The sequence below is a fragment of the Pristis pectinata genome, chromosome 35 (assembly GCF_009764475.1).
Source record: "Pristis pectinata isolate sPriPec2 chromosome 35, sPriPec2.1.pri, whole genome shotgun sequence".
NCBI classification, from domain to species: domain Eukaryota; kingdom Metazoa; phylum Chordata; class Chondrichthyes; order Rhinopristiformes; family Pristidae; genus Pristis; species Pristis pectinata.
Genome location: NC_067439.1, coordinates 6,399,373 through 6,416,162, shown reverse-complemented (window position 1 = coordinate 6,416,162; position 16,790 = coordinate 6,399,373). Strand labels below are relative to the sequence as shown.

General features: G+C 45.9%; 1 protein-coding gene across 1 annotated transcript; it reads right to left on the bottom strand.

Moving 5' to 3' along the window:
* Positions 1–2,091: 2,091 nt before the first annotated feature.
* Positions 2,092–3,141, bottom strand: LOC127586242 (adenosine receptor A1-like). The gene has a single exon (XM_052044045.1). It carries the CDS (start codon positions 3,139–3,141, stop codon positions 2,092–2,094), a length of 1,050 nt encoding a protein of 349 aa, XP_051900005.1.
* Between the last annotated feature and the right edge of the window lie 13,649 nt (positions 3,142–16,790).

The window sequence follows — 16,790 nt, the reverse complement described above, 5'->3', positions numbered from 1 at the left end:
CACTGCGAACATTTTATTAACATCAAACCCACAAAAACAAGCAAAGAGATGTGTAAAGTGGCCCACAGAAACTAGAACTATTCATGATTATTTCAATTCTCCACGAAGTGGTGACCTGCATTGAGAAAGACATCTGCACCTCTTTAGGACCCTTCTAGGGCTCAGTGTGTCCTAAAGCACATTACAGACAAAGACTAAGGCTGGACTGTGGCGCAGCGGTTAGAACCACTGCCTCACAGCTCCAGAGACATGGGTTCGATCCTGTCCCCTGACACTGTCTGTGTGGAGTTTGCACATTCTCCCTGTGACCATATGGGTTTCCTCCGGTCACTCTGGTTTCCTCCCACGTCCCAAAGACGTGCGGGTTGGTAGGTTAATCGGCCACTGTAAATTGCCCTTGGTGTGTAGGTGAAGGGTAGAATCTGGGGGGAGTAGATGGGAATGGGGGGGAGAAAAAGGTGGGATTAGTGTAGAAATGGTGTGAATGGGCACTTGATGTTCAGTGTGGAGACAGTAGTTTGAAGGGCAAGTTGCGTGATGTATGACTCTGTGACTTTAAATATTTTTGCAGTATTCTTAACAATGCAGAGAATTCTGTAACCAGTTTCTGTTCACAACTCACAATCAGCCTCATTCATCCCCTGAAGGCATGCAGATTATTTCTCCTAAATTCCCCATTAGATCTTTTGGTGACTATTTAACACTGGCAGCCCCCAGTTCTGCTCTTCCCCACAGACGGAGACATCCTCCCTGTGTCACCACCACCAACATCGCTCATCGTTTAGCATTCTTCTCTTCAGAGACCCCTCATCCTTCTTTTCCTGGGTTTCCTCCAGGTGCTCCCTGTTGCTTTCCACGTCCCAAAGATGTGCAAATTAGTTGTTTAACTTCCCCAAGTGTGTGGGTGAGCGGTAAAATCTGGGGGGAGGGGGGGGGAAGGAATTTGAAGGAAATGTGGGGAGAATTGAATGGGATTGGTGTGTGATCAGTGTAAATGGGTGTAAAGTGGACTAAAGAACCTGCTTCCATGATGTATGACTTTTAATACATATGTATTTTACACAAAAGTCAACATGCTCTATGACTTCTAATAACTAAATGAGATCTAGTTTAATTCGGTATCATGTTCAGCACAGATATTATGGGCCGAAGGGCTTGTTCCTGTGCTCTACTGTTCTATGTTCTATGACTCAATGATTCTAAAAGCGAACTAGACTGTTCATCATTGTGAAGTAAATATTTATTGATTTGAGATCATGATAATGAACTGAATCCCTTTAGACCGAGACCCCTTTAATTACCTCATTACCACCACTTCTGAGTTAACACTTTAATCAGTTAATCTACCAAAATGCCAACCTTGCACTTTGTTATCTCCTCCTCTGCCTCTTTCCCTTCATCTTAAACCCCATTTAAGGCCAACTGTTTTACTTAGTCCAACTCTAAATGAAGTGTCAGTGAATCCGCTACAATCAACCCTTTCAGGGTATTACATTCCAGGTAAACACAACTTGCTGTGTTGTTAGCCTTTCCCATCCACCTCTCTGGCTCTTTTGAAGATCTTCAACGTATATTTCTGGTTACCAACCTTTCGGCCATCAGGGGCAGTCTCTCTCATTCTGAATTTTATTCTTACCGACGTTTTGAGCTCCTCTCCTTGTGACACCCGCCTCTGCTCTCAGCAGAACAAGCCCAACTTCTCCACAGAGCAAGAAGTTTGCAAAAAAATAAACCTGGTCCAAAGCAACCAAGGTGTTGTTCCTAAAATAGCAAGTGTCGCAAAGCAAACAGAAATAAGCATTGCTCTATGTATTTTTGCAAAATTCTCCCGAAATTTGATGACGTGAAGCTCAGATCACTATAACCCGCCTCTTTACAGTGTGGTGGCTGACCGTGTGCAAGTCGTGTCAGAATTGGTGTGCTACACAGGAATAGAATTATAAATGTACAATCAATAAAAATATAGTTAACAGAAGCAGTTAAGCATGATGATAAGAGAGTGAGTTGCATATGAGATGGTGAATGCACCTGGTCGATTGGTTATTTCGGGCTGGGTGGGTTAGTATTTCCCAGTGGCTCCGCTCATCTTTCTTACTTTCCTGGCAACATGTCGCTCCTGTTCCTGAACGGCTCAATCTTAATCATTCCTGTGAAGTCTGAGTTGGAGTATTTACCAATGAACCCTGCATATGGGATGCAAGAGAAGATGCCCAGAAAAGCGTCCCAGAAGGTCTTTATCCTGAAGACGTAGACAATTGGATTGACCACTGAGTTAACATGGGACAAGATGACCGTGGTTAGCATCAGAGATGTTGGGACCTTGCAGTTTGGGCAATAGAGCTTGACGCAGTTCAGGATGTGCAGGGGAATCCAACTCAGGGTGAAGCAGAAAAGGACAATGAAGAGCGATATAGCTGTCTGAAATTCCTTGCGGATAATTTTCCGCCGCTTCTCCTCCATGCTGATGTTAATGTGCCTCTCGGCTATCCTCCGGATCTGTTTCTTGACCTCGAGGAATATCTTAGCATAGATGACAAACATGGCTAGCAGAGGGAGGAGCATGCAACAAATAAAGTTGAAGTACACCATGTAGCTCTCGTCGATCACGTTGTGAAAGAGGCAGCTCTCGTTGGCCGTGGGCATCTTGCGCCAGCCCATCAGGGGCACCAGCCCGATGACCACTGCCAGGGCCCATGAGGTGACGATGATGAGCGCCGTGTTCCTGGGCGTCACCAGCACCTGGTAGCGGAACGGCGCTAGAATGGCAATGTAGCGCTCAACGGCGATGGCAAACAGGCCAAAGATGGAGGCCTGGGTCAGGGTGAGCAGGGTGCACAGCATGAGGACGCAGAGGTAGTAGCTACACCTGGGGAGGCCGAGATCTGAAAGCAAGGCGCACGGTATGGCCACGGCACCAACCAAGATATCTGCCACGGCCAACGACACCAGGAAGAAATTAGTCACCGTCCGCAGCTTTCTATTTCTGACAACAACAAAACAGATAAAAATGTTCCCAAGTACAGCAAAGAACGCTGTTAGAAGTTCCACTATAAAGTACCCGATCCTGATATGCTGGAACGCATTGGTGCAATTGACCTTACTCTGGGACAGGTTTGGTGGAACACCAACCAACACATCCATAGTGAGATGACAATGCATAAACCCTTCTTATTTCTTCTTCCTCTTCCTCTCATCCCTCAAGGTCTTCATTGCTCGCTCTTCAGTCCCACTGGCAAATCTTCAACAAGTGGAGCCAGTTCCACCTGAGAAAAATGGTAAAATCCGATTAGATTTTTGTTCTATGCTTCCCGATACAGTAAGAGCGCAAAACAAAAGTCTGCATCTCCATGGCGCCATCCATGTCCCCTTGAGGGCATGCAGACAATGAATGGCTCTTGGACACTGTTGTAATGTAGGAACCAATAGCTGATTGTGCACAGCAAGCTCCCACAAACAGTAGTTGATACCTACCAGGTAATTTGCTTTCATTAACATTGAAAAAGGGACTACTATTGACCAGATGAGTTAGCGTAACACTATTACAGCGCCAGCAACCAAGGTTCAATTCCAGCCACTGTCTGTAAGGAGTTTGTACGTTCTCCCCGTGTCTGCGTGGGTTTCCTCCCACATTCCAAAGACGTACGGGTTAGAAAGTTGTGGGCATGCTATGTTGGAGCCGGAAAAGTGGTGACCCTTGCGGGCTGCCCCCAGAACACTCTATGCAAAGATGTATTTCACTGTGTGTTTCGATGTACATGTGACTAATAAAGATATCTTATCTTATGATTGAAATATTGCCATGAACTTGGATCCATAATTGGGTGAGTGGTAAGAAGCAAAGGGTCATTTTTTTCAACCAGAAAACTGCTACCAATGGGGTTCTACAAGGTAAAATAATCCTTAAAATCATTCTAACTGGAACACAGGAGGCTGAGGGTAACCCTATGGAGGTTTATAAAATTATGAGGGGCATAGATAGGGTAAATAGAACCTTTTTTTCCAGGGCAGGTGAGTCTAGAACCAAAGGGCACAGGTGTAAAATGAGAGGGGAGAAATTTAAAGGAGATCTGAGGGGTAAGTTTTTTCACACAGAGGGTGGTGAATATTTGGAACGAGCTGTCGGACAAAGTGGTGGAGACGGACACAGCAGTTAGCGTAACGCTATTACAGCGCCAGCGACCCGGGTTCAATTCCCGCCGCTGTCTGTAAGGAGTTTGTACTTTCTCCCCGTTACTGCGTGAGTTTCCTCCGGGTGCTCCGGTTTCCTCCCACCTTCCAAAGACGTACAGGTTAGGAAGTTGCGGGCGTGCTATGTTGGTGCCGGAAGTGTGGCAACACTTGCGGGCTGCCCCCAGAACACTCGACACAAAAGATGCATTTCACTGTTTGTTTCAATGTACATGTGACTAATAAAGAAATCTTATCTTACAATTTAAAAGGTGTTAGGACAGGTACTTGGACAGGAAAGAACGAGGAGGATAGGGGCCAAATGCAGGTAAATGAGGCCAGCATCACAGTCAGCATGGATAGGGACCCGTCTCTGTGTTGTATGTTTCTGTGATTAATGTTTAGATAGAGGAGCCCTCGGTTACAGGGTTGCAACCAGAGCACAGAGTTCTGTGACTGGTGAAGGAATAGGGGAGGTGAAGAGAACCATTTTGCACGGTGAATGGTTGGCATTTGGATCCAGTAGGATGATAGGACAGGAATTCAATGGATAAAAACTTAGAGGAGAAAGAATTATACAGTCAAACAATTGTACAGCACAGGTACAGGCCCTTTGGCCCAACCCATCCATGCTGGCTGTGATGCCTATCTACACTAATCCCATTTGTGGAGTCATCACCAATTGCCTGTCCTGGTCAAATCACGTAGATGCCACGGCCAAGAAAGCTCACCAGCGCCTCTACTTCCTCAGGAGGCTAAAGAAATTCAGTTTGTCTCCTTTGACACTCACCAACTTTTATCGATACACCATAGAATACATCCTATCTGGATGCATCACGGCTTGGTATGGCAACTGCTCTGCCCAGGACCGCAAGAAACTGCAGAGAGTTGTGGACACAGCCCAGTGCATCACGGAAACCAGCCTCCTCTCCTTGGATTCTCAATGCCTTGGCAAAGCAGCCAGCATATCAAAGACCCCACCCACCCAGGTCATTCTCTCTTCTCTCCTCTTCCATCAGGTAGAAGATACAGGAGCCCGAGGGCACGTACCACCAGGCTTAACGACAGTTTGTACCCCACCGTGATAAGACTATTGAACAGTTCCCTTATACATGAGATGGACTATGACCTCATGATCTACCTTGTTGTGACCTTGCACCTTATTGCACTGCACTTTCTCTGTAGCTGTGACACTTTACTCTGTACTGTTATTGTTGTTACCTGTACTACCTCAATACACTCTGTACTAACCCAATGTAACTGCACTATGTAATGAATTGACCTGTACAATCGGTGTGCAAGACAAGTTTTTCACTGTACCTCGGTACAAGTGACAATAATAAACCAATAAACCAATACCAATTTGCCTGCACTATACCTTTTAAATGTTGTAATTGTATCCATATAACCACCACCTTCTGTGTGAACAACTTACCCCCCAAGATCTTTAAACTTCCCCCCTCTCACCTTAAATCTGTGCCCTCTAGTTTAACCCCTCCCCCCTCTATCCTAGGAATAAGAGACTGACTATCTGCCCTACCTATGCCCATCATAATTTCATAAACCTCTATTAGTCACCCCCCAGCCTTCTACACTCCAGTGAGAATAAAACCATCCTGTCCAGAGTCTCCTTATAAGGAAAGCCCTCCATTCCAGGCAACATCCTGGTAAATCTCTCCTGTACTCTCTCCATTGCTACCACATCCTTCCTGTAGTGTGGTGACCAGAACTGAACACAATACTCCAAATGCTGCCTGACCAATGTTTTGTACAGCTGCTACATGACACCCCAACTTTTATACTCAGTCCCTCGACCTATGAAGTCAAGAATGACAAATGTCTTCTTCACTACCTTATCCACCTGTGACACCATTTTCAGGAAGTTATGAAGTTGCACCCCTCTGTACGTCAACACTCCTGAGGTCCTTATTATTTATTGTCTATGTCCTGTTAGTATTTGATGTCACTATCTCACACTTGTCTGGATTAAATTCCACCTGGCCCAACTTTCCATTTGAGCTCTGTCCCACCAAAGTTTGTGTCATCAGCAAGTTTACTAATCAGTCCACCTACATCCTCATCCATGTCATACAGGAGAAACAACAAAGGTCCCACGCCAATCCCTGCAGTATACCGCTGGTCACGGACTTCCAGTCAGAAAAACACCCCTCAACCACTAGCCTCTGCATTTTATCACCAAGCCAGCACACCTTGGATCCCATGTGCCTTAACCTCTGGACCAGCCTACCATGTGGGACTTTGTCAAAAGTTTTGCTGAAGTCCATAATTCATAATGCCAAATTCAGCCAGTTCCACCACAGGTACAGCTCTCCCCACCATCCAGGACATCTACAAGAGGCAACGTCTCAGGAGGGCGACATCCATCGTCAGGGACCCCCACCAGCCAGGCCGTGCCCTCTTCTTGATGCTGCCATCAGGCAGGAGGTACAGGAACCTGAAGACCCACACCTCAAGGTTCAACAACAGCTCCTTCCCTACTGCCATCAGGTTCTTGAACCCACCTGAAAAACCCTCAGACTATATTTCCCTCAACTTGCACTAATGTCATTATGTTTATTTTGTCGTGTGTTATGTATACTTTATGTTAATTTAGGCTTATGTAAATCATGTTAGTTGTGGTTGTAATGTTCTGTGCTGCTGCTGCATAAAGCTGATCTCCATGGCATTTGTACCCTGGGTATGTATGCCTGGGACAATAAACTTGAACTAGTGAACCATGTCTACCGTCCTGCCTTCATCAGGAGGAGGGAGAGCAGACTCTGATTGGCCGTCTATGATCACGTGAAAAGTAGTTAAGCCAAAACCAAAGTGATGATATTTACAAAGATTTATTCTCCTTGCACAGGGCGTCAGCTGAATGGGCCTTAATTAGTTGTATGTCCTGGTTAACCAGACAACGCCCTAACAAAGGTTTAGTATGGTCAGTGAGCAGTTCTTCCTATCACCCAGACTGAGTCACAAACTTGCAATTATCCTGTGGTTTATTTTGTGGTTAAGTGGGTCCTCTCTAGGGAGATGCTGAGTATTGATTTAAAAAGCATGAATTGGCTTATACCTCATAACATAACAACCTGTTTTACTTCACACAAAATGGACCTGGGTGTGGGAGGTCATGAGTGACACTTGAGTACAGGACTGACATATCTACCCATGGCACTTGGGTTGGACTTCAGACTGAGGAGGTCCCCTTGCTTTCTCCCATTCAAGTCGGATTAAGGAGCTTTATCCTTGATACCCACCCCTCCGTCGACCAGCAGAAAACTGGCCAATATTCATCCTTCAATCGTCCTTATCTGGTCACCTCACTGCCCACTATCATGTTTCCTATGGCTGAAGACAGTTGTAGAACGTTTCAGATGGTCCTGAGGTCAGGAAAAGGTGTGACGGAAATGTAAACCTTAACGACTTCTCCTGCCGAGACAAAAAAGTGATGGGGTGTTTTCACCACTCACATGGGAGTACATCTCCATAATCTGATGTGCCTTCAAGGAATGTGCAGTTATAAAATTAGGCCATAGGACCATGTGCAGTTCCAGGCACCACACTATAGGAAGGATGTGACTGCACTGGAGAGGGTGCAGAGGAGATTCACCAGGATGTTGCCTGAGATGGAACGTTTCAGCTATGAGGAGAGACCAGAGAGGCTGGCTTTGTTTTCCTTGGAGCAGAGAAGAGTGACGGGGAACCTGTAGAGGTATACAAAATTATAAGGGGCAGAGATAGGGTACTATCTTTTCCTCATTACAGAGGGATATAAAACCAGAGAGTGGTTTGGAGTAAAGGGTAGAAGGCTTACAGGGGATCTGAGGAAGATTTTATTCACCCAGAAGGGGTTGGAATCTGGAACACACTGCCACTGGTGGTGGAGGTAGGAACAATAAAACTCCTATAAGCTGACGTTCTTGGGACTTTGATGGGGAACTGGAAGGTTTTCTGGACTATCGGATGTTATTAGGGACCCTCTCTCCACCCCCCGTTAATACTCCAACACACTGCACACTTTTACTTCCCTTGGATTTACACTGTATTGTAACAAACTTTCCAGTGATCTCGGTTAAGTTTAAAATGGTCCTGGTCCCTTTAAAGAGAGCGCAGGAATCGGGGCCGCAGCGAGCTTAAAGGGAGTGTGTGAACTGTGTGCTGACAGGGAGCACAGCAAACATCACCTGGGGATCCAGACTCCGAACCATTGGGATTGCCGAATAGCGGATTATTGGAGGTTTACTGCACTCTCAGGTTGCAGAGAAATACAGGCAGACTGCAGGTTACGGAAGGATTCCGTTCCCGAGAGCTGTCCGTAAGCTGATCTCATCGTTAAGTCAGAAACATCCATTTCCTACAGTAACCCACATCGTATGGCTCTGCATATACTTGCTGTAATTCTTTCATTTCATTCAATATTAACCCTAACACTCCCCATAATTAAAGTAATGGAATTTATACTGCATTCAGATGTTAATGAATACCATGATAGTTTGTTATTATTACTATCTTGAAAAATGCTCTAAAAATCTACAGGAGAATTTGCATAAAGTCAATTCCCATAAGTCAGGTCATCCATAGGGCAGAGAGCCCCTGTACGTGTACTGTCAAGGCATAATGGAACAAGTGCTGGCACATGGGATTAATATAGGCGGGTACTTGATAGTCAGACCATAAGATATAGGAGCAGAATTAGGCCATTTGGCCCATCGAGTCTGCTCCATCATTCAATCATGGCTGATTTTCTTTCCTGCTCCATTCTCCTGCCTTCTCCTGTCTCCTGCAATGAGGCATTGATCGTGTGGATAGTCAGAGGCTTTTTCCCAGGGCTGGAATGGTTGCCACAAGAGGACACAGGTTTAAGGTGCTGGGGAGTAGGTACAGAGGAGACGTCAGGGGTAAGTTTTTTTACTCAGAGTGGTGAGCGCGGGGAATGGGCTGCCGGCAACGGTGGTGGAGGCGGATATGATAGGATCTGTTAAGAGACTTTTGGATAGGTACACGGAGCTTAGAAAAATAGAGGGCTATGGGTAAGCCTAGTAATTTCTAAGGTAGGGACATGTTCGGCACAACTTTGTGGGCCAAAGGGCCTGTATGGTGCTGTAGGTTTTCTATGTTTCTATGTTTCTCCACATAACCCTTAACCCCTTTACCAATTGAGAACCTATCAATCTCTGCTTTAAATACACCCAATGACTTGGCCTCCACAGCCCTCCATGGCAACGAATTCCACAGAGTCACCACCATCTGGCTGAAGAAATTGCTCCTCATCTCAGTTTTAAAGGGACGTCCCTTTATTCTGAGGCTGTGCCCTCGGATCCTGGACTTTCCTACTGATGGAAACTCCCTCTCCACATCCACTCTATCCAGGCCTTACAGTATCCAGTAGGTTTCAATGAGATTAACAATGAAGAGAGGAGGCTGAAGGGTCTGTTTCTATGCTGTATGACTATGAAAATGATCCATGGATGGAAAGAAGAATCTCAGTATCTCATCTGAAGTGAGGTAACTCCAATACTAAGCTCTCATTGATAGCTAAGGCAAGGAAGGCAGGATTGTGCTTTGTAGGATGTCTCGATCCCAGTGAAAGGGGATCAACCTGAACCGTTTGCTCTGTTTCTCTCTCCGCAGATGCTTCCTGACCTGCTGAGCATTTCCAGCATGTTCTGTTCTTAATTATAAGAGTATTAACTTATTTATCTGAAGCACCCAAGCATCATAGGCAGAACAAACCAGCAATACAGGACACAACAGAAAATTCTGGAAAAACTGAGCAGGTCTGGCATCATTGAGTCATAGGGTCATACAGCTACTTGGCCTATCAATCCATGCCAACCAGTGGGCACCCATCTGTAATTAATCCCGTCTTCCAGCACTTGGCCCATTGCCCTCTATGCCTGGGCGATTCAAGTTCTCATCTGGATGCTACTTAAATGCTGTCAGTGACTCATTCCACCACACTTTCGAGCAGTGTATTCCATCCACTCAGTACTCTCTGGGTGAAGAAGAGTCCACTCAGGTCCCCTGTAAGTTTCTTCCTCCTTACCCTAAATCTACAGTTTTATCTCCCTCTGATATGGGCAATAATTTCCTGCAGTGTGCTGATCTATAGCCCTCATAACTTTATACTCCTCAGTCATGTCCCCTCTTAACCCCCTCTGCTCCGAGGAGAACAGACCCAGCCTCTCCAGTCTCTCCTCATAACTGAAGCCTTCCATCCCAGGCAACGTCCTGGTGAATCTCCTCCGCACCTTCTCCAGCCCTGTCACTTCCTTCCTATAGAATGGTGACCGGAAGTGCATGCAGTATTCAAACAGAATTCTGACCAAGTATTTATGAAATCCGGGCATAACCTTCCTGCTCTTGTATTCAACACCCTTTAGATATTAATATATTTATTTATTAGTTATATATACATCGAAACACACAGTGAAATGCGTCTCTATGCGTTACTGAGAATGTCCTGGGGGCAGCTCGCAAGTGTTGCCATGCTTCCAGCGCCAACATAGCATGCCCACAACTTCCTAACCTGTACATCTTTGGAATGTGGGAGGAAACCGGAGCACCCAAAGGAAACCCACGCAGACACGGGGAGAACGTACAAACTCCTTACAGACAGCGGCGGGAATTGAACCCAGGTCGCTGGTGCTGTAATAGCGTTACGCTAACTGCTATGCTACCATGCTGCCGTCGTTTCTGATGAAAGGTCCCTCCTCTGAAACACAGCTTCTCTTTCCACAGATCCTGCCCAACTTGCTAAGTTTTTTGCATCATTTTCCATTTGATATTTTTATCCTAGGTCTAGCCTGACAGGCAAGAAAGTTCACCAGCGCCTCTACTTCCTCAGGAGGCTAAAGAAATTCGGTTTGTCCCCTTTGACACTCACCAACTTTTATTGATGCACCATAGAGAACATCCTATCTGGATGCATCACGGCTTGGTACGGCAACTGCTCTGCCCAGGACTGCAAAAAACTGCAGAGAGTTGTGGACACAGCCCAGCGCATCACGGAAACGAGCCTCCCCTCCTTGGACTCTGTCTTTACCTCTCGCTGTCTTGGTGAAGCAGCCAGCATAATCTGCTATTGCTTTTACCTGTACTACATCAATGCACTCGGTACTAACCCAATGCAACTGCACTGTGTAATGAATTGACCTGTACGATCGGTATGCAAGACATGTTTTTCACTGTACCTCTGTACAAGTGACAATAATAAACCAATACCAATACCATCACAATACCATTAACAATGCATTTACACAGGCCTAGTAGCTTAATGTGCAGATAATTGTCCCCATTAAGCCATTTTGACTCGCCTTATCACAGACACTCCCTTAGTTCTACACATCACTTCCCAACCTTCCCTCCTATTAAAAACCTACTTGTATCTCTTTCTTTCCCAGCTCCAGTGCAGAGTCACAGGCTTGAAAAGTTGACTGTTTTTCTCTCTCCACAGATGCTGCCTGACCCGTTGGGTTTTTCCACCTTTTTTCAGGTTTTTGTTTCAGATTTCTGGCATCTGCAGTCTCTTTGATTTCCACACACAGGTACAGCGTTCCTCGAATCAGCCAGTGATTAACTTCCAATAAGACACGTCTGAAACCTGTTAATGTGTAACTGGCACAGAGTTTGCTACAACCATCCAGCCAGGTCTGTGCCAGTGGGAGCTATAAACAGATTCAGCTTTGATCTTCAGTCTCTGACGCCAGCCAAGCACCTCAGTTAGATTACTTCATTGTAATCAATTCCTGCTATCCATTATTCAGTATAAACAAGAGATATTAAAAAATAGGTGAGCGTTGGAAAGTAAATAGAGGCTGTCAGCTTCTGCTGCTCTTGTGACTAATTCTGTGTATAAACTATCTGAACCTCTTGATTAGATCTGAATGCCTGACTCATGGCTGACTATATAAATCAACAGAAGACCTCGACTGGATCTCACTCTGTAAGTCACTGCCAGGTGTCTGATATTCTATATATAAATCCCCAAATCCCTCGATTAGATTCCAGTCTGTAATTCACTCCTGGGTGTCTGTCATTTTAGATGTAAAAACCCCCTCCTCCACCCACCCCACAAAATCCTTGATTATTAGTCACATGTACGTCAAAACACACAGTGAGATGAATCTTTTGTGTAGAGTGTTCTGGGGGCAGCCTGCTAGTATCGCCGCACTTCCGGCACCAACATAGCATGCCCGCGACTTCCTAACCCGTACGTCTTTGGAATGTGGGAGGAAACCGGAGCACCCGGAGGAAACCCACGCAGTCACGGGGAGAACGTACAGACTCCTTACAGACAGCAGCTGGAACGGAACCCGGGTCGCTGGCGCTGTAATAACGTTACGCTAACCGCTACACTACTCTAACCCATTCCAGGGTATTACAGCGCCAGCGACCTGGGTTCAATTCCCGCCGCTGTCTGTAAGGAGTTCGATTAGATTCTGGCCAGTAACCCATTCCAGGGTATCTGTTATTCTACATATAAACCCACCAAACCCCTTGATTAGATTCCAACCTGTACCTAACCTCTGGGTTCTGTATATAAATCCAGAAGCCCATGGATTAGATTCCAGAGAAACAAAGGACTGCGGATGCTGGAATCCAGATGAAAAACACGATGATTCCAAACGCAAACTGGAGGAACAGCACCTCATTTTCCTCACCTTGCAGCTTAATGGCACGAACATTGAATTCTCCCACTTTATGTAATCCCCACCCCACCTTCCCCACCCCCCCCACCATGCTTCGTCTCTTCTTCCCTTTCCTAGCTTACCTCTTTATTCCACCCCTTTCTTTTCCTCTCTCTCCTTACCTTTGCCCCGTCCCCCGGTGGATCTGCTCTCCCCTCCTCCCCCGCACCTGCCCATCACCGTCTCTTACCTGCATCTACCTATCACCCCCCCTCCCCTCTTTTGGCCACCTATCACTGCTCTGCTTTTCCTTCCTGTATACTGGGCTTCCCCTTTTCCTATCTTCAGTCCTGAAGAAGGGTCCTGACCCGAAACGTTGACCGCCTGCTTTTCTCTACAGATGCTGCCTGGCCTGCTGAGTTCCTCCAGCGTCATCGTGTTTTTCGGATTAGATTCCGGTTTGTAACTCATTCCTGTGTGTGTGTGTGTATTCTATATATAAACACCTAACCACCTCTGTAGGATTGTCGCCTGTATCTTACTCTGAAGTATCTGTTGTTCTACACATAATCCTCCTGAACCCTTTGATTAATTTTCCGTCTACAACTCTCTCCCAGGTCTGTGTTATTCTATATGTACATCTTCATACTCTTCTATTTAATTTAGGCCCATAACTCACTCCCAGGAATGTGTTCAATGGCCAAACCTTGTGATTGGATTCTACAGAGACACAAGAGACTTCAGATGCTGGAATCTGGAGCAACACACAAAATGCTGAGGAACAGCAGCATCTATGGAGAGGAGTGGACGTTTCTGGTTGAGACCCTATTGAAAGAGCAGGCGATACGTAGATCCAGGTGAGGAGGGGTGACGGGTGGATAGGGGTGATATAGAGATCGGATTCTGTAACCCAACTCACCCCAGGGATCTGATGTTCAATATGAAATCTCCAACCCCTCAACAGAATTCCAGTCTGTAACTAGTTTCCGTGGATCATTTTTTCTATATATAAATCCCCAAATCTCTTGATCCTGGGCCCAACACATTGATGTAATCACAAAGAAGGCACACCAGCTGCTCTACTTTGTTAAGAGTTTGAGGAGATTTGGTAGGTCACCAAAGACTCTTACAAATTTCTATGGATGTACGATGGAGAGCATTCTGACTGATTGCATTACCGCCTGGTATGGAGGCTCCAATGCACAGGATCAAGAGAGGCTGCAGAGGGTTGCAGACTCAGCCAGCTCCATCACGGGCACAACCCTCCCCACCATCGAGGACATCTTCAAGCTGTAGTGCCTCAAGAAGGCGGCATCCATCATTAAGGACCCTCACCATTTGTGAACATGCCCTCTTCTTGTTACCACATCAGGGAGGAGGTACAGGAGCCTGAAGACCCACACTCAACGATTCAGGAACAGCTTCTTCCCCTCCACCGTCAGATTTCTGAACGGTCCATGAACCCACGAACACTGCCTTGTAATTCCTTTTTTGGCACCATTTATTTATTTTGTAATTTATAGTAATTTTATATCTTTGCACTGTACTGCTGCCGCAAAACAACAAATTTCACGACATATAACTCAGTGATAATAAACCTGATTCTGATACCGATATATTCCAGCTGGATAATTATACCACTGTTAATGTAAAAGCCCCACCAATTCTCTCGATTGGATTTTAGATTTTGACCAGTGGGTATTGTATAGAACCAACATTAACAATTCCAATTCCAATGTAAGTATTTTTAAGTGACATTGTAGAGCTGAGTCGGTTTCTGTAATAATCATTTATTGAAAATATGATCCTCCTGAGATTGTACTGTCAATATAACTTGCAGTGGGCCTTACTGGAGCTCAACATGTCTAAAGGATTAATGCAAAGACAGCTTCCACTCTGTGGAACTGAAATGCAAGCAAGTCATCGCTGACCTCAAGTATCTGCCTTGCAAGAAGCAGCAAAAGCCATATGTCTCACAGGCAATGACGCAGGATGATTGCTGTGCTTTTTTTGAGTAACATTGCTCGTTGTAAATCTCATTCAAAACTCTGATCCTGGTTATGATGCGATCCACAGGAACGCTGTGATCTTAAAACGCCAGCGTTGAGAGAAATAGCTGCCAAGAACCACATGACTTTTCACATTTTTGGATGACCTCTGTCCTACTGCAAACACTACACCAAGCTCAAGTTCTGGGCTGAGTTCCTGGCTGATCGGAAGGTTATGCAGTGCCCTGGAGTGGTGAATCTGTGGAATTCATTGCCACAGATGGCGGTGGAGTCCAAGTCATTTGGCAGAGATTGACAGGTTCTTGATTGGTAAGGGGGTTAAGGGTTACGGGAAGAAGGCGGGAGAATGGGATTGAAAACAAATCAGCTGTGAGTGAATGGTGGAGCAGACTCAATGGGCCGAATGGCCTAATTCTGCTCCTATATCTTATGGAGTGCAACAGAATGTAGCCATTTGGCTCATTAAGCCCATACCAGCTAATTGGTTGAGTTGTCTGATTCATCTCAGGATCTAGGTGTTGCTGGCAAGGCCAGCATTTATTAAGATAAAAAGATAAAAATACCTTTATTAATCACATGTAGGCTGAAACACACAGTGAGATGCATCTTTTGCGTAGAGTGTTCTGGGGGCAGCCCGCAAAGTGTCGCCACGCTTCCGGCGCCAACATAACATGCCCACAACTTCCTAACCCATACAACTTTGGAATGTGGGAGGAAACCGGAGTACCCGGAGGAAACCCACACAGTCATGGGGAGAATGTACAAACTCCTTACAGACAGCGGCTAGAATTGAAACCCGGGTCGCTGGTACTGTAATAGCGTTACACTAACTGCTACACTGCTGTGCCTGATAACCCATCCCTATTTACCCTTCAGAAGATGTTAGTGAGGCAACTTGAACAACTGAAGTCTACCTGGTGAAGAATCTCCAACAATGCAGTTGTGGAGGGAGTTCCCCAACTTAGGACTTGAAGGGAAATGAATGGGGTGGTGTTCCCCTCACCTGCCCTCGTTTCCTTGGTTCCAGAGGTTACAGGTTTGTGAGGTGCTGTTGGATTAGCCTGGGCAATGACTGCAGTGCATTTTGTAAATGGAATTCATTGTAGCCACTGTGCTCCAGTGGAGAAGGAAGTCGGTGTTTAGCTTGGCGGGTAAGATGCCAATAAAGTGGGCTGCTTAGACTTAGATGCTGTCATAGAGTCACACAGCACGGAAACAGGCCCTTCGGCCCAACTCTTCCATGCTGACTGTGTTGCCCAGCGAGCTAGTCCCATCTGCCCACGTTTGGCCCAAAGCCCTCTAAACCTCTCCTATCCATGGACTTATCTAAATGGCTTTTAAATATTGCTAATGTGCCTGCCTCAACCACTATTTCTGGTAGCTCGTTCCAAATACGCACCACCCTTTGTGTGAAGAAGCTGCCCCTGATGTCCCTTTTAAATCTCTCGCCTCTGATCTTACACCTACAGTATGTCCTCTTGTTTTTAGCACCACCTCCCTGGGTGTCAAACTTCCTGAGTGCTACTGGAGCTGGACTCATCCAGGCAAGTGGAGAATATTCTATCAGGCTCCTGACTCCTCCAGCTCTTCGACACCTAGATCTTGGGATGAATCAGACAGCTCAACCAGGTTTAATGGGCAAAAGCCCTTCAATGGTTAGGCCGCATTTAGAGTATTGCGTACACTTTATGACAACAACCTTTCCCTCAATTTCAACAAAACAAAAGAGTTGGTCATTGACTTCAGGAAAGGGGGCAGTGTACTTGCACCTGTCTACATCAATGATGCTGAGGTCGAGTGGGTTCAGAGCTTCAAGTTCCTGGGAGTGAACATCACCAACAGCCTGTCCTGGTCAAATCACGTAGATGCCATGGCCAAGAAAGCTCACCAGCGCCTCTACTTCCTCAGGAGACTAAAGAAATTCGGTTTGTCCCCTTTGACACTCACCAACTTTTATTGATGCACCATAGAGAACATCCTA